This window comes from Saimiri boliviensis, chromosome 20 (assembly GCF_048565385.1).
Source record: "Saimiri boliviensis isolate mSaiBol1 chromosome 20, mSaiBol1.pri, whole genome shotgun sequence".
NCBI lineage: Eukaryota > Metazoa > Chordata > Mammalia > Primates > Cebidae > Saimiri > Saimiri boliviensis.
The window spans coordinates 27,319,686-27,340,910 of NC_133468.1; the positions used below are offsets into that span (position 1 = coordinate 27,319,686).

Here is a 21,225-nt window from a genome sequence, read left to right on the forward strand (position 1 = left end):
TTGGGAAGCAAGAGACTCCCATCTCTTCATCCTCCACACCAGGTGCCCTCAGACATCACTGGGCACCCAAGGGCATCTCAAAGCCACGTTTGGAACTCCTGCAGAAAGCTCTCCCTCCCTCCTCCTTCTCTTTCCTTCCATCGGACTTACCCCTTCAAGGCCTAACCTTGACACACCCTATCTACGGAACATTGATTCCCACTCCCCACCCTAATCCCCAGAACCTTCAGCAGTGCCTAGTGCAGGTAGGACTCAATCATCACTTGTCTCCTGAATGAATGACTCTTGGCACAAATTTCCCTGTCCTTTTCTGCCCCAGCACCAAATGAATGGCACCACCCGGTGCCCAAGCCAGAAACATGAATTTACCCTTGATTTCTCCACTTTCTTCCTCCTGCCTGCAAATCCACCAGTCAAACCTCCCTCCCCGGAACAAAACTGTACCAGCCTTCTCTCTCCCTCAGGAGCTTCCCCATCCATTCTCTCCCCTGTGCCAGAGGTCATTTTCTCCCTGGGGTGCATTTAAGCCTCAGGAAGCAGATCCCTGTCCTAAGCCCACCCCATCTCTACCCCTTGGTCTGGACACCCTTGGGCTCATCATGACGCTGATATGTCGCCCTGTGTCACCCTGCCGTCTGCAGGGTGGCAAACATCCCTAGACCCCAGCACATCCGGGGCAACCAACACATCTATTAGAATGAACAGAAACTTCCCCTCTCTGAGACTGTGGACTCATCTGTAAAACAGAGATCGCTAATCCCAGCACTTTGGGAGGCCTAGGCGGACAGATCAAGAGGTGAAGAGATCGAGACCATCCTGGCCAACACGGTGAAACCTCATCTCTACTAAAAACACAAAAAGTAGCCGGGCGTGGTGGCGCGCACCTATTCCCAGCTACTCGGGAGGCTGAGGCAAGAGATCGTTTGAACCCAGGAGGCGGAGGTTGCAGTGAGCCAAGATTGCGCCTCTGCACTCCAGCCTAAGCCACAGAGGGAGACTCGGTCTCAAAAAAAAAAAAAGAGATCGCGAGATCCCATGAATAAGGGATTTTTGTTTGTTTCAAGCAGCAGAAACAGCGCGGGATGGGTGCTCAATAAATGGGAGCTAAAAAAATTTCCCAAAACTGTCCAGAGCCGCGGCAATTCCTTGCAAACTGCTGGATGCTGCTGGGCTCAGCCCACCAATGGCGGAGTTTGTGTCAGATTCTTAGGTCTTACTTAACGTAGGGACTCGAGCACGATAAAGCTGCTTACGAAACAGAAACCAGAACTGGGGCAGTAGCACTTTGGAGTCAGCGACACCCTCTCCCAAGGCCCCAGGCGCCCAGTTTCCGCCGGAAGGGCTTCCGGGGTCGAAGGGCGCCGGGACCCCGAGTACCGAGGTCCCAGTGTAGCTGCACTCCGCAGTCCCCAGGTGCCGACCGTCTCCGCAGGCGCCGACCTTCACCCCAGGCCAGAGCACCTATGCCCCGCCCCAAGCGCTTCACGCCAAAGCCCATTGGCCAGCAACCTGTCCGTTCGTCCACGTGATGCGTCACATGACGCAACCGCGGAAGCCGGGTGCGCTCGCGTGATACGGTCCCGGAAGTCGGCCGGGTTGCGGGGCTGCGGGGCTGCGGGGCTGCTGGGCTGCTTCCCTTGGAGTTTCCGTGATTCATGCCCGCTTGGAGGCGGCAGCGGCGCGATGTTCTCCGCAGGAGCGGAAAGTTTGCTCCACCAGGCCAGGTGCGGGGTAGCTGCAGCCCCGGCCCTCCTTCCCACACTTCTCCCTAGGGGTTCCCGGGGGTGGGTCTCACAGGGCAGGGGTCCGGGCGCCCGCCTTGCAGGAGCCCGACTGGACCGGTCCTGGAGACTCGGGGATCGGGGAAACGCAACATGACGGCCAGACTTGGGGTGAGGAGGTCGGGGAGGGCCACGGTGGGTCCCCGGAAAAGGTGACACCTGAGCAGAGTCTTGGTGAGTGAAAGCAAGTGGGGCGGGGCCCAGGCAACAGTTTGGTCAAAGGCTTGGTGGTGAGAACCCCGGGTCTGGCAGGTAATCGGGCATCCAGGAGCTTTCGTTGCCTCGCAGTTAAGGACGCAAAGTCACAGAGAGGTCGGAGGGCTGCTTAGGAGTAAGGCTGTGGGCTGCGGAGCTGGAGGCCGTCTGAGGGCTTGGGGGAACCGTGGGAGGGTTTTATCACTTAGAAAGGTCGCTCTTGCGCGGTTGTATTGGCTAGGCTAAGAAATCCCCCACCAGGCTGGTACCAGGCTGTCTTTGTACTCCCACTAACGAGTGGGTTGCCCCTTCCTCACCTCTAACCAGTCATGGGGGAAAACATAGGCCAGGACTGAAAAGACTCACAGCCCACCAAACAGGCAAAGTTTGATACTACATGCTTAAAAGAAGAAAATGCAGCCAGAACTACAGCCCCTTGGTAAATGCAAACAAACAAACAAACTCGGTGAGGCGGGAGGCTGAGACAGGAGAGTTCCTTGAACCCAGGAAGTGGAGGCTGCAGTGGGCCAAGATGGCGCCACTGCCCTCCAGCCTGGGCAACAGAGCGAGACTCCGTCTCAAAACAGACAAGCAAACCTGGATTCAGAGCTAGATCAATTGGTGGGAAAGATTCGGATGGATGAAGTTGCTATGATTATAGTGAGTGAGGGCTTGAAGGCAAATTAAGTTCTAAAGTCTGAACAGGACAAAAATCCCTGATCAAAGTAACCCTTAAGATTCCACTCATAGCCGGACACGGTGGCTCACGCCTATAATCGTAGCACTTTGGGAGGCTGAGGTGGGTGGATCACCTGAGGTCAGGAGTTTAAGACCAACCTGGCCATCAGGTGAAACCCCATCTTATTTAAAAAAAAAAAAGGAGATTGCACTCATTAGGAAAGTGCTTGGTGAATATGCAGTATCATCTCCCAGTAGCTCAACGCCGGCAATCTTCCCTTTAGTCCTGGACAGATATGCATTTTTTTTTTTTTTTTTTTTTTTTTTTAGAATAAAGAAGAGGAAGAAAGAGAAAGAGGAAGAGGGAGAGAGGATGGGGGTATTGCTTTATTGCCCGGACTAGAATGCAGTCTAAATATGGGTATGCCTATAATTGTCCTTAATAATGGAGACATGAAAGAAAATGAGGGAAGAGAATAACAAACAAGGAGCCAACCAACATTTCGTTTAAACTTCTAAGTTGATATGATGTGGTACTGATAAGAGTGTATATTTTGTATATTTAAAGTGGAGAGTTCTATAAATGTTAATTACATTTACTTGTTCCAGATCTGAGTTCAAATCCTGAATATCGTTGTTAATTTTCTGTCTCATTGATCTGTCGAATATTAATGTTGAAGTCTCCCATTATTATTATGTGGGAGTCTAAGTCTCTTTATAAGTCTTGTATGTCTGCGTATTCCTGTATTGGGTGCGTATATATTTAGGATCTTTAGCTCTTCTTGTTGTTGCATTGATCCTTTTATCATTATATAATGTCCTTCTTTGCTTCTTTTGATCTTTGTTGCTTAATTGTAACTTCTGCTTTTTATTTATTTATTTTAGCTCTCTGTTTGGTTGGTAAATCTTTCTCCATCCCTTGTTTGGAGTCTTTGTGTATCCTTGAATGTGAGATGGATCTGGATGCAGCATACTGATGGGTTTTAGTTTTTTATTCAAATTGCCTGTCTTTGGATTGGGGGATTTAGTCAATTTAAATTTAGAATTAATAATAATATATGTGAGTTTAATACTGCCATTAGCTGGCTATTTTGTCCATTAGTTGATGTAAATTCTTCATTATATTGATGCTCTTTTTGATAATTTTTTTAGAAAGGCTGATATTGTTCGTTCCTTTCATATGTGTAGTGGTTCTTTCAGAAGCTCTTGTAAAGCAGGCCTGGTGGTGATGAAATCTCTGAGTGCTTGCTTATTCACAGAAAACTTTATTTTTCCTTCACTTGTGAAGCTTAGTTTGGCTGGATGTGAAATTCTGGGTTGAAAGTTCTTTTCTTTAAGGATGTTGAATATTGGCCCCCACTCTCTTCTGGCTTGTAGGGTTTCTGCTGAGAGATCTGCTGTAAGTCTGATAGGCTTCCCTTTGTGGGTAACCTGACCTTTCTCTCTGGCTGCCCTTAGTATTTTCTCCTTCATTTCAACCCTGGTGAATCTGACGATTATGTGCCTTGGAGTTGCTCTTCTTGAGGAATATCTCTGTGGTGTTCTCTGTATTACCTGGAGTTGAATATTATCCTGCCTTACTAGGCTGGGAAAATTTTCCTGAATAATATCCTGAAGCGTATTTTCCAGCTTGGATTCATTCTCTTCGTCACATTCAGGTACACCTATCAAGCGTAGATTAGGTCTTTTCACATAGTCCCATATTTCTTGGAGACTTTGCTCGTTCCTTTTTATCCTTTTTTCTCTAATCTTGTCTTCTTGTTTTATTTCATTGAGTTGGTCTTCGACCTCTGATATCCTTTCTTCTGCTTGATCAATTCGGCTGTTAAAACTCGTGCATACTTCACCTAGTTCTCCTATTGTGTTTTTCAGCTCCATCAATTCACTTATATTCCTCTCTAAATTGTATATTCTTGTTAACATTTCGTCAAATCTTTTTTCAAAGTTCTTAGTTGCTTTAGATTGGGTTAAAACAAGTTCTTTTAATTCACAGAAGTTTCTCATTATCCACATTTTGAAGCCTGCTTCTGTAATTGGAACACACTCGTTCTCCATCAAGCCTTGTTCCATTGCTGATGAGGAACTGGGATCCCCTGCTGAGGGAGAGGCGTTCTGATCTTGGGCATTCTCAGCCTTTTTTGGCCGTTTTCCTCCCTTCGTTATAAATTTATCCATCTGTGGTCTTTGAATTCACCGTCTTTGTAATTAGGTTTCTGAGTGGACGTCCGACTTACTGATTCTCAGCGCCGAAATCTGAGCAACCCACTGCGCCGACTAAATCAGCGGCGTTAAGATTGATGGTGCTTTTCTGACTGCACCAAGAACCGTCGCTCCAAGGCACCAGCAAAACCGCCTCGCCGGTCACAAGAGTCGCGCTGGCGACCCGTGGGGCTCCTCCGCTGGGAATCTCCTGGTGCGTGAGCAACAAGAATTCATGTGAAGTTGTGGCGTCCTCTCGTTCTTTGCGCTTTCAGTGGGAGCTACAATCCCGAGCTGTTAGTAATCAGCCATCTTGGATCCTGGACAGATATGTCATTTGAATTTAGGGACTGTATGAAAATGAAAAATACTGGCATCTCACTCAGCATGCAATATATTCATCCCAAAGTCCTTACCAAGAGACAAGGAAAAACACTGACTGAGAACTCCATTCCCAAGTCACATGCTACTCAAGGTCATAAACTTGTGACATGAAAGACAAAAGGAACAGCCCTCACTAGTTAATTATTCATTTATTTATATTTGAGAAAGTGTCTCCCTCTGTCACCCAGGCTGGAGTGCAGTGGCACAATCTCAGCTCACTGCAACCTACGCTTCCCAGGTTCAAGCAATTCTCCTGCCTCAGCCTCCCAAGTAGCTGGGATTACAGGTGCCTGCCACCACCCACAGCTAAGTTTTTGTATTTTTAGTAGGGATGGGGTTTTGCCACATTGGCCAGGCTGGTCTGGAACTCCTGACCTCAGGTGATCTGCCCACCTTGGGCTCTCAAAGTGCTGGGATTACAGGTGCAAGCCACCAAGCCCGGCCGAGCCCTCACTATTTAAATACCTGTTTCTCTTCCTCCTTGGCTAGGGTGGGCAGGCATTTTTGAGGAGAGTGTGGTTGAATTTCCCTACATAACATACATGAGTTCTACAGTTGCCCTCTGTTAAGGTTTAAAGAAGGTTAATAATGTATCAGGGCTTACTTGTTTTCACTATAAATTTAACCCTATGATTTCTGGTGGTGTTTTAAAATATACAGCTATAGTTTGAGGGTTAAGGTTTGGAGTGGGCTAGGCACAGTGAGTGGCTCACACCTGTAATCCCAGCACTTTGGGAGGCCGAGTTAGGAGGATTGCTTGAGGCCAAGACTTCAAGACCAGCCTGGGCAACATAGCAAGACCCATCTCTACAAAACAGAATTTTTTAAAAACTTAGCCAAGTGTGGTGGCATGCACCCGTAGTCTCAGCTACTTGGGAGCCTGAGGCAGGAGGCAGTATCATCCCACTTGAGCCAAGAAGGTTGAGGCTGCAGTGAGCTATGATTGTGCCACTGCACTCCAGCTCAGGTGACATAGGGAAGCCCTGTTTCCAAAGAAAGCCAAAAAGATTTGGAGTGAACTTTAATTTCTCTCTAAATGTGTCAGAGATACGGGAAGCAAGGGTGGAAAAAGTTACCAAAGATAGCTCTGTAAGCTGAAGGATAAATGGAGAAAGCAGGAAGCGAGTCAAGGATTGAGGCATGGAGGTAGAGCCGCTGACCGGAAGCTGGGGTATGTTTCAGGCAGAGGGTCCGTGTGAAGGAGCAGAAGCAAGAGAAACAGGACATGGAGGCTGGAGAAGGAACCCGGGGCAAGGGTCTTCTAGGAAGCATTAGGGTCTGTAGGGGTTTGGATTTGAAAGCAGTGAGGAGCTATGGAAGGGTTTGGGTGAGTTGGCTTTTTAGAAGGAAGCTTGGGATTTGGAGAATATGCTGAAGGAAATGAAATCGGGATGAGGAGTTCCACCTTTCTGGGAAAGATTCTCCATTGTAATTTTTTTTTTTTTTTTTTTTTTTTTTGAGACAGGGTCTCACGCTGTCAGCCAGGCTGGAGTGCAGTGGCGCAATCTCAGCTCACTGCAGCCTGATCTTCTAGCTCAAGCAGTTCCCCCACCTCAGCCTCTCAGGTAGCCAGGACTACACCATGCCTAGCAAATTTTTTTTTTTTTAATTCTTTTGTAGAGAAGGAGTCTCACTGTGTTGCCCAGGCTGATCTCAGACTCCTGGGCTCAAGTGATCCTCCCACCTCAGCCTCCCAAAGTGCTGGAATTACAGGTGGCCTGTAGAGGGCACAGCCACTTAGGGGACTTCTCAGGGAGCCCCCCGAGGCCCCTGACACAGCAGACCCTTTGCATTATTGCCTCTTTCTTTTAGGCTAGAATAGAAACCTAAAAACACGATTCCATTTGGCTATGCTGGGTGCTTCCTGCCCTCATACATCGGACTCCAAAAAAAGAAAAAAAAAAACAGGTTTCCATTTGGGAATTTATTCAGTATCTTACCTGTGGCTTACTAGAAAGAGTTTTAAATTAAGCCAGTTACTTATTCTGGTAAAAATTATAACAGGCTTACCTTACAATATGTCGTAACACTTGTTCTTTAAGATAGGAGATTTTATTCTCGTTCCCATAAGCGAAAAGCTCTCAAGAGTAGGAAATTTAGTGTAGAATAAGTTGCTTTTCAAAAGATGTCTTCGATCTTTTTACTCCTAAAAAGAACCGGTTTTAGTCCTTCTGCTCCTGGAGTAACAAAATCTAAGTACCTGAGTCTCCGTGCGTGAGATTTGTCATAGTAAGTCACAGCGATGGATCGAGAAATCATAGGGTGAGAGAGGCCAGTTTGGCGAATCAGTGAATTTTTCTCAAGAAGCATTGAGTGGTAGAACCGTGTTCCTCCCAGACACGGCTTCTTTTTTTTGAGATGGAATCTTGCTTTGTATCCAGGCTGGAGTGCAGTGGCTCAGTCTCGGCTCACTGTAACTCCCAGGTTCAGGCGATTCCTCTGCCTTATCCTCTTTAGGAGCTGGGACTACAGGCACATACCACCACACCTGGCTAATTTTTTGTATTTTTAGAAAGAGATGGGGTTTCACAGTGTTAGCCAGGTCTTGATCTCTTGACCTCGTGATCCACCCGCCTCAACCTCTCAAAGTGCTGGGATTAGACGTGTGAGCCACCGCACCTGGCCTCGGCTTCTCTTTTCTAAAGAGGGATTTTTCCCCACTCCAAGAGTTATTCTTTTTTTTGGTTCAGAGCGGTGAGTGCTTCTGGGTCCTGAAGTCCTCTTCTCTTTTTAGGGAGATCCAGGACGAGGAGCTGAAGAAGTTCTGTTCCCGGATCAGTAAATTACTGCAGACGGAGGACTTGGGGCCGGACACCGTCGACTCCCTGCAGAGGCTCTTCCTCATCATCTCAGCCACAAAGTACCACCGGAGGTGAGTGTGGCCACGGCTCAGGCCGGCTCCCAACGCAGCGGCTCTAGGAGAACCCGCCCCATGCCCAGCAGGTCAGCGCAGATGCTCCTTGGTTGGGGGTAGGGGGTTGAGTCATTTGTCTACTGAAACTGGTGCTGAAGGTCCGTCCTCACATAAAACGCTCTGTCCCCCTGCCCGAGGATGCCCGGCCAGGTCCTCTGGGGCGCCGGATGCTCCTGCCACGGGCATGACATGTGACCGCCCGCTGTGGGCATCTGGCCTTGCAGGCTGGAGAAGACGTGCATAGACCTGCTGCAGGCTACCCTCAGCCTGCCTGCGTGCCCCGAGCAGCTCCAGGTGCTCTGCACCGCCATCCTGCGAGAGATGTCCCCCTGCGACAGCCTCAGCCTGGCCTGGGATCACACCCAGAACAGCCGGCAGCTGAGCCTGGTGGCCTCTGTGCTCTTGGCCCAGGTAACGTGGCAGTCACCACCCCAGTGGGCCATCCAGCCCCAGGGTTCCTGGGGCCTCGGGTGCACCCAGCAGGCTGGCCTGTGTCCCCTCACGTGCACCAATGTGCCATGTAGGGCTGGTGGACTCAGGTCCCCGTGCCAGTCACAGCCTCAGGTGTGCCAGACACTCAGCACCGAGATGCGCCTAGAACAAGCAGACACCTGCCGGTGCCCCACCTCCTGTGTCCCCTGTTCCTGGGGAGACCGTCATCCCGAGGCCCTGCTGACGACTCAGTGAGGTTGCAGAGCCAGGGCTGCTCTGGTGGCATTCTGAGACCCACATAGGGCAGCGTGGGTGACGTGGATAGAGCAGCAGGTTCAGCTCCCTGGGCCCCGTTCCAGGAGTTTTCAGACCTGGATTTGTGCTGTAAGAGGGGCACAGTAGAGGTGACGGAGGTTGGTTTCTCAGGCACGGCCCTGAGGCAGTGTGTCGGGGAAGGCCAGGTCTCCAGACCTTTTTTTGTTTTTGTTGGTGGTGGTGGTGGTGTTTTTTTTAGAAACAGTGTCTCTGCTGCCCAGGCTGGAGTGCCGTGGCGTGATCATAGCTCACTGCAGCCTCCACCTCCATGGCTTAAGCAGTCCTCCCACCTCAGCCTCCTGAGTAGATGGGATTACTGGCATGCATCTCCACACCCAGCTAAGTTTTGTATTTTTTGTAGGGACCTGGGGTCTCACTATGTTGCCCAGGCTGGTCTCGAACTCCTGGGCTCAGGCAGACCACCCTTCTCAGCCAGAAGTTTTTCCCAAGTCCATGTCCTCCCTCCCTCTGTGTCGGGAGCAGGCCTGGACGCTCAGCGTGGGCATCCGGGGCTTCACAGGCTGCCTTTGTGTGAGGGAAGCTGCTGCCTCTGCTCGTGGGTTGCCCGGGGGTGCAGAGTCAGCCCAAAGGGTGCCGTAGAGCCTGTGGTTGCTGTGAGAGGTCACAGGCGCCAGTGTACCGGGCCTTGTGCCCCGTCATTGGGGTCAGCTCCCTCACCTCATGGAGCCCCTGCAGGCCACCTCCAGGCCCCCAAGATGACCCCGGTAATGCTGCGGTGGTTCCTCGCCTTTGTGACAAGATGACTCTGGCTCTTATTCATTTCCTGCCCTAGCCTGGAAGCAGCCCCTTTTCCTCAAGCAACTCTCATTTTTTTTGGTGGAAGATGATCTCGCAGAACTGCCGCCAGGCACCAACGGTGCACCTCCCACCAGGCACGTGGCCTCCCGGCCACCCAGTGCCCTCCTCCTGTCCCTGACCACCTGGCCCGTGTGCCGGGTGCGCCTGGTGCTGCTCAGTTTCAGCATCTGGCTGTGCAGAGTGAGGTGGGCGGTTTAAAGACGGGACTCCACACTGGAGGCCCCATAGGATGTGGTGTCCTGTGGCTACAGCCACGCCCATGGTGGCCTCCGCTGTGTTTTTAGCATTGAATTAGCCATGCCCCCCCCAGGCCTCCTCCAGCCTCAGGGATGCAGCTCGCAGGGAAAGAGGCTGGAGGCGGTGCAGGCACCACCTTGCTGCCCTGGGTGGGCCTGGGCACAATGTCCACCCTGCCACCCCTTGGGCCGGGGGTCTCAGGAACCCACGCTTCTCAGGAGTGTCGCACAGACTTCTGAAATGGGCGGAGCTGGTCTCTGGCAGGTGACATGGGCCAGTACCCCACCGTTTGCCCCGTGTTTGATTTGAAGGGTGACAGAAATGAGGAGGTCCGAGCCGTGGGCCAGGGCGTGCTGCGGGCCCTGGAGAGCCGGCAGCCAGAGGGGCCCAGCCTCAGACACCTCCTCCCCGTCATGGCCAAGGCCGTGGTCCTCAGCCCGGGCACCCTCCAGGAGGGTACGTGGGGCCCCTCCTGAGAGGCTGTTCAGGGTCTGCCCTTCCAGGTCCTTCCCTGCAAGGCCTGTGGTGGGTTGGGGGCATGGGGGGGGTGGGGGAACAGGGTGGCCCAAGGGCCTGGGACGCTGCCCGATTCTGTTTTCTGAGAAAAATCGGCCAGCATCCTGACATCCGTAGGATTTAACCTCCTCTCCCCATGCCACCACACCCACTGCAGACCAGACCACCCTGCTCAGCAAGCGGCTGGTCGACTGGCTGCGCTATGCCAGCCTCCAGCAAGGGTTCCCGCACTCCAGCAGCTTCTTCTCCACGCCCAGGACCCGGCAGGTGAGGGCGGGGCTGTTCCGGGACCATGGGGAACAGAGTCACAGACAGCCCCTCCCCAGGAGCTCCTGTGCCCACTGTGGCCAGCCCTGCCCAGCGGGTCCCCATCCATGCCTGCTGTCCTCGCTCGGGGTCCAGGACAAGCCTGCCTCTGCTGTGGGGCTTGGGCCATACAGGGCCGCAGTCCCCCGACCTGTGTGGCTCTGGGGATCTGTGTGTGGGTTCACTCCCGGGGCCTGCGCAGGAGGATGTGGAACGCGCATCTGCCTGGGGGTCAGGTGGGGACGGTGTTTTTGCGTCACACAGGGTGGGCCGCTGCCCCAGCTCACGTTCAGGCAGCTTCCCCTCCACCCTCCTGAGGAGCTTGTGTTCTTGTCAGCATTTTCCCGGCCTCAGCCCCTCCACCCACCCCTGCCTGTCCCTCCCACAGCCGGGCCCCATCACCGAGGTGGATGGGGCGGTGGCCACAGACTTCTTCACGGTGCTATCTACCGGCCACCGCTTCACGGAGGACCAGTGGCTGAACGTGCAGGGCTTCTCCATGCTGCGGGCGTGGCTGCTGCACAGCGGCCCTGAGGGCCCAGGTGCCCTGGACACAGGTGTGCTGGGGATGGGGCGGTGTCAGACAGGTGGGAGGTGGGTGCACTGTGGGTCGGTCTCGGGGGACACAGGTGTGCCCAGAATGCAGCAGAGGTCAGGGCTGGGCAGAGAACACTCCTGGCCAGCGTGGGTGGGGTCCAGGGTCAGCACCGGGGGTCCTCTGTGGATGACATGTGACCATCACGTGATGTGCAAGAGAAGCAGAGTCACCGTTTAAGGCAGGCGCCCTTAAGACTGTTGGAGTGGGAGTGACACCAGTGCTCCTCGCAGCTGCTCCGTGGACTTGCTGGGGAAGAAGCCTCAGCTCCCCTGAAGGGCGGCCATGATGGGGAAGCTGCCAGGCGGGTGGACGTCCCAAGATGGCGACACCGCACACCCCTGGGAGGGGCTGGGGGCTGTGCTCCCTTCCTGCCCTTCCAAGCAGGGGCAGCGGGCATGTCCCAGGCCAGGAGCCATGCAGCAGCCTGCTGAGCGTCCCCTCCTCTCACAGATGACGGGTCAGAGCAGGAAGGCTCCACGCTGTCGGTGATCTCCGCCACCTCCTCCACTGGCCGCCTGCTGCCGCCCCGAGAGCGGCTTCGGGAGGTGGCCTTCGAGTACTGCCAGCGCCTCATCGAGCAGAGTAACCGGCGTGAGTCCCCCACCCAGGCACTGGCCCCCCAGCTCCACCCACCTGCCACACAAGGTGACCCGAGGCCCGCAGATTTTCCTCAAGCTGCTGCTCCAGAGGGTGGGCCCTGGGGAGCCAGTTTGGAGCAGGGGCGTTTTGTTTCTGGGGTCAGCCCCAAGTGCTCTTCAGGCTCCAACCCAGCCCCTAGCCTGGCCCTGTCCCGCCTCGGCCCCTCAGCCTTAGTCCCACTGAGTCCCCCTGGGGGCCTGTCTGCCCCTCTGCTCCCAGTCCTGCCTGGAGCTTCCAGGACACACGCCGCACCCTCATTGGGCTGCTCTGAGGCTGAGGCAGAGCCGGCTGACCTATTCCCTTCCTTCCAGGAGCCCTGAGGAAGGGGGACTCTGACCTGCAGAAAGCTGTAAGTGGCTGGGGCTGGGGGGACCAGGGGGGCAGCTGCGGGAGGTGGTAACTCAGCCCGTCTGACGCGGCTCGTGTCCCGCAGTGCCTGGTGGAGGCCGTGCTGGTGCTGGACGTGCTGTGCCGGCAGGACCCGTCCTTCCTGTACCGCAGCCTCTCCTGCCTGAAGGCCCTGCACGGGCGGCTGCAGGGGGACCCCGCCTCTGTGCGGGTGCTGCTGCCGCTCGCCCGCTTCTTCCTGAGCCATGGTGAGCCCAGAGGGGGTGGTGACAGCTCTCGGGACTCTGCCCCTGCCCTTCATTTTAGGACAGGATTTCTTCTTCCCTTTTTTTTAAAAAAAAAAAATTGAATAGAGATGGGTCTTCCTATGTTGGCCAGGCTGGTCTTAAACTCCTGGCCATAAGCAGTCCTCCTGCCTTGGCCTCCCAAAGTGCTGGGATTAGGGGCATGAACCACCACACTCAGCTCATATTTCTTTTTTTTTTTTTTTATTTTGAGACAGAGTTTCACTCTGTTGCCAGGCGCCAGGCTGGAGTGCAGTGGCACGATCTCGGCTCGCTGCAACCTCCGCCTCCCAGGTTCGAGCAATTCTCCTGCCTCAGCCTCCTGAGTAGCTGGGATTACAGGTGCACGGCACCACGCCCAGCTAATTTTTGTATTTTTAGTAGAGACAGGGTTTCACCATGTTGGCCAGGATGGTCTCTATCTCATGACCTCGTGATCCACCCGCCTCAGCCTCCCTGAGTGCTGGGATTACGGGTGTGAGCCACCGCGCCCAGCCGTCATGTTTCTTTTTTATGGATCCCTGTGCTAAATGTTGGTAATTTTCAAACTTTTAAATAGAAAAATAAACAGAAACTCTTTGCTGTGTCCCTAGCCCATGAAATTCAAAAGTCTAGGAACTAGCACCTTCCAAAAAATGTGCCATGGTTTGTGTGACTCACGAGCTGGCCGTGTTGCTGGGAGAGGGGAGACCGAGTGTAGCTTCCCCGGCGTCCCGGCGTAGGACGTAGGAGAGAGCCCTTGGTGTCCTGGAGAGCAGGCCCGAGACTCAGGTGCCCTAACCAGCCACAGAGCGGCACTGCCAGGACTAGGTCTAGGTCAGGACACGTGCGTCCAGCAGGCGTGCGCCCTGACGGGCCCTGGTCTTGCAGGGGAGGTGGCTGCGGTGGACTCGGAAGCTGTCTACCGGCACCTGTTCACCAGGATCCCATCTGAGCAGTTCCACAGCCCCATGCTGGCCTTCGAGTTCATCCAGTTCTGCAGGGACAACCTCCACCTGTTTGCTGGGCACCTCAGCACCCTCAAATTGAGCTTCCCCAACCTCTTTAAGGCAAATTTGGGCATCCTTGGCTGCCAGGGCGGGGGTTGGCCTCCTCCCCTCTTTCCAGCAGGGTTCAGGGCAAGTCCTGGCTGAGCATAGAGCCCTGTGGACCCTGGGCCTGGAATGTGGGGTGCAGCACAAGGTGAGGGCCCAGGGTGCCCATGTGGCATCACGCCTGCCCCACAGCTCTGAGCTCTGACCAAACCACTGCGCTGTGCCTACAGTTCCTGGGCTGGAACAGCCCACCCCTCACCTCCGAGTTCGTGGAGCTCCTCCCGGCCCTGGTGGACGCCAGCACGGCGCTGGAGATGCTGCACGCACTGCTGGACCTGCCGTGCCTGACTGCGGCACTGGACCTGCAGCTCAGGTGGGCCCCTCACCCTCTGCCAGCTGGTCCTGCACACTGGGCCTCTCCTCACCGCTTCTGACCCCTGTACACCCCCAACACGCGGCCAGTTCTGCCCTGCAAAGCCACCTTCAGGACAGGGCGAGTCTCTCACCCTTGGCCACCCGCCAGGGGCAGCCCCTGCACCCTGGAGTTCCTCACCCATCTTCACGCCCAGGCCTGGAGCCTTCCCGTGCCCCCAAGCCCTTCCCAGCATCCAGGCGCTGTGATGTTACAGACACCTGCTGTGTGTCTCCCAACAAGGGGTGTGCCCGTGGGGGCAGGGGCTGCATGGGACCCTGAGTGGCCTGTGCCGAATCCCAGCCCGGCCTTGGATGTCTGTCCACGCAGGTCATCACCAGCTCCATCTGAGAGGCCACTCTGGGACACCTCTCTCAGGGTCCCCAGCTGCCTGGAGGCCTTCCGGGACCCACAGTTCCAGGGTCTTTTCCAATACCTGCTGCGCCCCAAGGCCAGTGGCACCACTGAGAGGTAGGGGCCCTCAGGATGGGGAGCTGCCAGGATGGGGCAGGCTGCTGGGCCCTGGGCTGAGGCTAGGGTGCTTTATGCCCCAGACAAGGCTGTGTTCCCACCCCAGGGAGCAGCTGTCACGACTGTCGCAGAGGCCCTCCTGCAGCATGGTCTGCTGGATGGGGGCCTAGGGCTCAGCTCTCTCTGCTGCCCAGATCAACTCTTAGAAGCCTGGGGGTCGGCCCTGTGGCTGCCATTTTGCAGATGGAGAAACCGAGGCTGAGCCCAGGAAGCAGGAGGCCCAGGACTGGCCCACAGACCTCCTGCCCCTGGCCCACACCAGCCTTTGCCCCGACGGCTCCACTGTCCTCAGTATGCCAACACCGGGGGTCTCCCTGAGCCCAGGAGAGCAGGTGGTCCTGAGAGGCGAGAATCGAGGATGGGAGTGGGCACAGCCACATGAGAGGGGGTAGTGATGACGTGGCCCCGATGCCTGGCCCTGGCCAGCAGTCACCGGGTAAGGGAGCAGGCGGCTCTCACGGCCACACTGTGTCCCCAGGTTGGCACCGCTCCACCAGCTGCTGCAGCCCATGGCCGGCTGCGCCCGTGTGGCCCAGTGTGCTGAGGCCGTGCCCACACTGCTGCAGGTGTTCTTCTCAGCGGTGACCCAGGTGAGCCCACTGCCTGGAGCCCCCCATTCCCACAACCAAAAGGCAAGCCAGAGCCAGCCAGCAGGGTCCCCCTGAGGTTTGCAGAAGGCTCATCCCACCACACCCACTGTCCACAGCCACATGCTACAGCCCTGGCAGGCCCCGTCCCACATGCTGGCAGGTCACATCCCCTATCCTGGCAGGCCCATTCCCACTCCCATCCCAGTAGGCCCTGTCCCCCCCGTTCCGGCAGGTCCCTTCCACCTCCTTCCAGCAGGCCCCGTCTCCCATCGGGGGAAAGTGAGCAGCCCTGGCGCTGGCAGCACAGCTGGGGCAGAGCAGTTTGTCCCCCCAAGCCCTGATACCTTTAACATCTGCATCCGAGGCCAAAATAAAGGCTCCCAAAGGCTGGTGGCTCCCCCAACCCACACCTGGTCGCTGGTTCCCACCTCTGGGAGCGCTACAAGTGGGACGCCAGCACAGGAGAGCCGAGAAGGGAGCAGGCTGGCAGGGGGCTGGGCGCAGGGCTGGGCATCCCCTGGGCGCACCCTTGGCCAAGCAGGACTTGCCCCCAGCCTTACAGAGCGGGTGTTGGCAGAGGAGCCATGGAGCAGAAGCCACACTTCTCCAGGGGCTCCTGGGCCTGCCCCAGGGCTTCCCTCCCAGTGCCCAGATGCTGCCAGCTTAGTCTCTGTATCCCTGGGTGTTGGAGAAGGCAGTGGACAAGAAGTTTCCAGCCTCTTGGCTGCCCCCAGCCTTCACCATGGCCTCACCCCCACCTTAGGGCCTGCAGTGTGGGTGAAGCTGAGCCCGTCTCTGATCCCGACCCCCAGGTGGCTGATGGGGCCCTGACCAACCAGCTGGCACTGCTGCTCCTGGGCAGGAGCGACTCTCTCTACCCAGCACCAGGGTACGCGGCCCGTGTACACAGGTGGGTCCCTCCTGCGCCCCCACCACAGCCCTGGGCAGGCACTTCCTGGACCCCTTCCCTCTCCCTTCCCTTCAGTGGTTGCAGTTCCGCCCCCAGCTGGGCCCTCAACAGCCCCAGACCCTGCCACCCCCACCCTCGGCCCCATGCCCAGTCCTGGGCTCTTCTTCTCTGTCCCTGTCCTTCCCTCTGCCGAACCTGTCATCTTCGGGGCTGGCTCAAGTCCCTCTTCTACACCCCGTCCCTTGGGTCCTTCTCTCCAAAGGCCCGTCCTGGTTCCACTTTGAGCTGGGGCCCCAAGGCCAGTGCAGGTGCCAGCCTTCTCCCCAGTGAGGTGAACAGTTCCTCTAGGGATGGCGATCATCTGTTAACGTCCCTGTCTGAGGGTGCAGCCTGCACCTGCCACTGACACTTCCTGGCTCCCTCAGGACCCTTGGCCTGGATGGGGTAGGGGATGGGGACAGGGTCAGGCGTCTGCACAGAGCAAGCATGGACCCGGCTCTTGGGCAGGGTGCTGAGCTCCCAGTTCCTGGCCCTGTGTAAGCTGAAGCCCTCGCTGGTGGTGGAGCTGGCGAGAGACCTCCTGGAGTTCCTGGGCAGCGTGAATGGCCTCCGAGGCAGGGCGAGCCTCGTCACCAGCGTGGTAAGGCAGGCGCTGGCTTCCCTCCACCACTCCTGACCCAGGAGGCCTGGGTGGGGGCTGAGCCTGTGTCCCTGGGCCTAGGTGTGGGCCATCGGCGAGTACCTGTCGGTGACCTACGATCGGAGGTGCACCGTGGAGCAGATCAACAAGTTCTTCGAAGCCCTGGAGGCCCTGCTGTTCGAGATCACCCAGTGCCGCCCCTCTGCCACCCTGCCTGGCTGTCCCCCACAGGTAGTCACTGTGCTGATGACGACGCTGACGAAGCTGGCCTCCCGGAGCCAAGACCTGATCCCCAGGTGCCTGGGCGGGGAGGCAGAGAGGCCTTCTGGCTTTCTGGGGAAGGAAGAGCTGAGGCGTCTGAGGTCTTCCTGTCCAGGTGTCTTGAAATGACCTCAGCAGCTCAGGTCCTGGGTGGGCGAAGCTGGCCGGGCTGGGGTGGGTCCTGCTGAGCTAAAGCCACTGTGGCTGGGTGCTGTGGGGCTTGGCCCCTCCACACAGACGCTATCCCTGCGAGGGGAGTATCTGCAGCTCACGGCTGGGACCCTCTTCCCCAGGACCTCTCTGTTGCTGTCAAAGATGAGGAACCTGGCTCAGAGCCCGGCCACGAGCTCCACGCACAGTGAGGAGGGCGTGGAAGCCATCCGCACCCGGGCCACGGAGCTGCTGACCCTGCTGAAGATGCCCAGTGTGGCCCAGTTCGTGTTCACGCCCAGCGCGGAGGTGTGCAGCCCCCGCTATCACCGCGATGCCAACACAGCCCTGCCCCTGGCTCTGCGCACAGTCAGCCGGCTGGTGGAGAGGGAGGCCGGACTCCTGCCAGGGTGAAGGGACAGTGGCCAGGGATGCTGGCGCAGATTAAGAACCTGGGGCCACCAGCTTGCTGTTAGGGCCAAGCTGTCAGCTTTTGTGATGGAGAGGAACTCAGGAGGGCACGGGAGTCCTGGGAGAGAGGCAGGGCCCAGGCTGGGCTTGGTGCCCTTAGCGACACTCAGAGCTGGCCCCCTGTTCACCCTCTGGGCTTTGTCTCCGAGCTTTTTGCTCCTCGGCCATGCTGAGCTGAGCTGAGCTGAGCTGAGGGGAGCTGTGGAGCGGCTCTGATGGGAGGCTGAGGCCTTGTGGCTGGGCTGGGTGGAGGCTGCCGGGTCTGTTTCCTAGTCTTTGTTCTTGGGCAGTTTAGGGGCAGGAAAAGGTGCAATAAAAATAAATATCCTTTAACAAGTGTCTCTGTGAACAGTGCCCTGCACCCTGGGGAGAGGGCCAGGGATGGGAGCCCCTGCAGCTGCTGCCAGTCCTGGGGGCTCTGCCAGGCCAGGCTGCTGCCAGCTGCTGCTGAAAACGGCATTCATGCACTGTGCAGAAGGCAGTGGCGCGAGTTCCCAGGGGGTGGTCACTCTGCTGCGCGGTGTGCTTAGTCAGTACCCGTTTTGATGCTCTTGAGAAAAGGGCCCGGGAGGGCTGCAGGTGCCGTGGCCTGTGCAGCCTCAGCCTCCGGCCATTCGGAGGGGAAGGCCAGGGAGCCACCTGCACGAGGGCTGTGCTCAGAGCGCTGGCTTCGCGCGAAGGGGAGCGCCTGAGGAGGCGGCACCGGCCCCGCCAACTTCCCGGGCCCTGCACTCCTATCCGCCGGGCCATTGAGGCACAGCTTTGTCCGGCGTTCTGCCTGGCGCCTAGGACGGGCTCAGCCACCAGGGGGCGCCATTGCCCCGCGAGCCTCGCGTCCCACCCCCGGCTCTGGCTCCGCCTCCGGCCCACGTTTTGCTCTGGCCCCGCCACCTCCCCAGATTCCCCACGGCTTCGCGGCCAAAAACCACCAGCTGAAGATGGCCAGGGGATCCTGCCCCTAGCCCGGCTTTTGGACTATGGAGAGGGCGGGTGACGCAGGGGGCGGAGCAGGGGACACCGTGCGGGCTCTGGAGCTCCCCAGACGCTCAGGCCGAACCCGCTGGGTCCTCACCGCCAGGTTCCAGCCCAGGAAGTGCTCCCCTGCGCCGCAGCCTGGGGTCGCGTTCTGAGCTCCAGGGCGGATGGTGTCCCCCGCGGCCGGGCGGGCTGGGCCCAGAATAGCCCGGGGCCGCAGGAAAGGCATGCGCTGGCAGGCGCTTCCGTCGGCTGTTTGTGTTTCCACGTGGAAACAGCAGCGCACGTGTAGAACTGTGCACACCGAGGTGTGCGTGCGCACGTGCATGTATGTGCGCAGGTCTCGGGATAGCTTCCCCGTGCGCTGCACGACCCCGCCAGCAGCAGAGGGTGTGAAGGCGCTGCTGGGCCCATCCTGAAGTTCAGAGAGCGCGGTGACGCCCCTAGCCTTAAAATGAGTCTCCCACGGAGTCCCCAGCTCCCCTCCTGCCCTGAGGCGGGGCTTCACTGACCTGAAGACGTCGGTGCTATCCTGGCTCCCAGCTCCCAGGCACTGATGGGGCCACCGCCCAGGCCACCTGGTGCTACTCCCGCAGCCTGTGCAGCTGCGCCGGGCTTAGGACGGGGGAGTGTGGCTTGCAGGGCTGTCCAGTTCATCTTGGTGACTCCGAGGGCACGACCCCAGCCCAAGGAGGAGCGGCCTCCTGGGGGGATTCCAGGAGACAGCTGGGAAAAGGGCAGAGCTCACCAGCTCTCAACTGTTTTTAAAATAAACTTTAAAATTTTAGAATAGTTTCAGATTTACAGAAAAGATAATGAACCTTAGAAACGTTATACAAGTGAAAGAATGCAAACCCTAGGTCACATGTTGCATGACTTCATATTATGTCAGAGGCGCTGGAACTAGAGCAACTCCATCTTGAATGGCAGCTGGGTAAAACCAAGCTGAGACCTACTGGGCTGCATTCCCAGGATAGACATTCTTCGTCTCGGGATGAGATAGGAGGGCTGCACAAGATGCAGGTTCAAGATACAGGTCACGAAGACACTCCTGACAAAATAAGATGCTGTAGAGAAACTGGCCAAAACCCACCAAAACCAAGACAGCAACCACGGTGATCTCTACTCATCCTCGCTGCTCATTATGCACTCATTATAATGTATTAGCATGCTAAAAGGCACTCCCACCGGCACAGTGATAGTTTCCTAATGCCACGGCAACATCAGGAAGCTACCCTATATAGTCTAAAAAGGGGAAGGACCTTCAGTTCCCGGAAATCTTCATCCCTTTCCTAGAAGACTCGGAATAGTCCACCCCTTGTTTAGCATATAATCAAGAAATAACTCTTAAGTATACTCAGTCTGGCAGCCCACCCTGCTGCTCTGTCGATGGAGTAGCCTTTTTTTCTTTTTTCATTTTTTTTGAGACAGAGTTGTTCTGTTACCCAGGCTGGAGTGTGATGACACAATCTCAGCTCACTGCAACCTCCACCTCCTGGGTTCAAGCCATTCTCCTGCCTCAGCCTCCCGAGTAGCTGGTATTACAGACACCTGCCACCATGCCCAGCTAATTTTTTTTTTTTTTTTTTTTTTGACAGAGTCTTGCTCTGTCACCCAGGCTGAAGTGCAATGGTGCGATCTCAGGTCACGGCAACCTCTGCCTCCCAGGTTCAAGCAATTCTTCTGCCTCAACCTCTCAAGTAGCTGGGATTACAGGCATGAGCCATCACGCCCGGCCGGCCCCACTAATTTTTATATTTTTGGTAGAGGCGGGATTCACCATGTTGGCCAGGCTGGTCTCCAACTCCTGACCTCAGGTGATCCCCCGCCCCCTAACCTTGGCCTCCCAAAGTGCTGGGATTACAAGCATAAGCCATCATGCCCGGCCAGCCCAGCTAACTTTTTTACTTTTAGTAGAGGCGAGAGTCACCATGTTGGCCAGGCTGGTCTCGAATTCCTGACCTCAGGTGATCTGCCTGCCTCAGCCTCCCAAAGTGCTGGGATTAGAGGCATGAGCCACCTCGCCTGGCCAATTGTTTTGTTTCTTTATATTCTTAATAAACTTGCTTCCACTTGATGAACTTGCCCTGAATTCTTCTTTCTCTTGGGGTCTGGATCAGGACCCCTTTCTGGTAACCCTGAGGTAAGATATCCACAAGACGTGTAGCCACAGAGGCAGAAGGTGGGTCTGTGGTTGCCAGGGCCTGGGCACAGGAGGGAATGAAGAGTGCCTGCTGAGTGGCCATGTTTTCTCCTTTGCAGGTGACGACAATGTTTTAAAACTAGACAGTGGCAATGGTTGCATAACACTGTGAATGTGCTACATGCCACTGAATTACGTACTTTAAATAGTTAACTTTATGTAAATTTCACTTTAAAAAGTGGTAACAACTGAATACTGTACAAAGTGTAGCTGGTATATTAATAGTAACAAGTCAATGTCAGTTTTCAGGCTTTGCTGCCATGTGGCAGTGGGAAAAGCTGGTGGAGGTACACGAGACTCTGCTATTTTTATGACTTCCTTTGGATCTATAATTACGTCAAAATAAAATGCTTTTAAAACACAAAAACAGGCCAGGTGCAGTGGCTCACACCTGTAATCCCAG

The 21,225-nt window shown here is 56.0% G+C and overlaps 2 protein-coding genes across 6 annotated transcripts in view; one reads left to right on the plus strand and one right to left on the minus strand.

Annotated features, from left to right (window-relative positions):
* The first annotated feature begins 1,547 nt into the window (after nt 1-1,547).
* Nucleotides 1,548-17,983, plus strand: AP5Z1 (adaptor related protein complex 5 subunit zeta 1). 3 transcript variants are annotated; one of them, XM_010345365.3, is made up of 17 exons: nt 1,548-1,724; nt 7,972-8,109; nt 8,376-8,562; nt 10,266-10,410; nt 10,628-10,737; nt 11,165-11,333; nt 11,825-11,965; nt 12,325-12,362; nt 12,447-12,609; nt 13,516-13,694; nt 13,910-14,052; nt 14,422-14,562; nt 15,101-15,212; nt 16,025-16,122; nt 16,630-16,762; nt 16,844-17,058; nt 17,317-17,983. In XM_010345365.3, exons 1-17 carry the CDS (start codon nt 1,684-1,686, stop codon nt 17,585-17,587), a joined length of 2,424 nt encoding a protein of 807 aa, XP_010343667.2. In that variant the 5' UTR covers nt 1,548-1,683; the 3' UTR covers nt 17,588-17,983. The 3 variants fall into 3 exon arrangements, with proteins under 3 accessions (XP_010343667.2, XP_074246570.1, XP_074246569.1); XM_074390468.1 differs by lacking the exon at nt 1,548-1,724 and adding an exon at nt 4,973-5,067; XM_074390469.1 differs by lacking the exons at nt 16,630-16,762; nt 16,844-17,058; nt 17,317-17,983 and having other exon boundaries at nt 1,591-1,724; nt 15,976-16,064.
* Nucleotides 12,833-21,225, minus strand: part of RADIL (Rap associating with DIL domain) — a 91,279-nt gene continuing 82,886 nt past the window's right edge. The window contains exons 16-17 of one of the 3 annotated variants that reach the window (XM_074390467.1): nt 19,475-19,627; nt 12,833-19,323 (exon numbers count right to left, since the gene is read on the minus strand). The gene's annotated coding sequence lies outside the window, so the exon portion shown is untranslated. Of the gene's footprint in view, nt 19,628-21,225 lie in introns of all 3 variants that reach the window. The other 2 variants (XM_074390466.1, XM_074390465.1) reach the window with 2 other exon arrangements.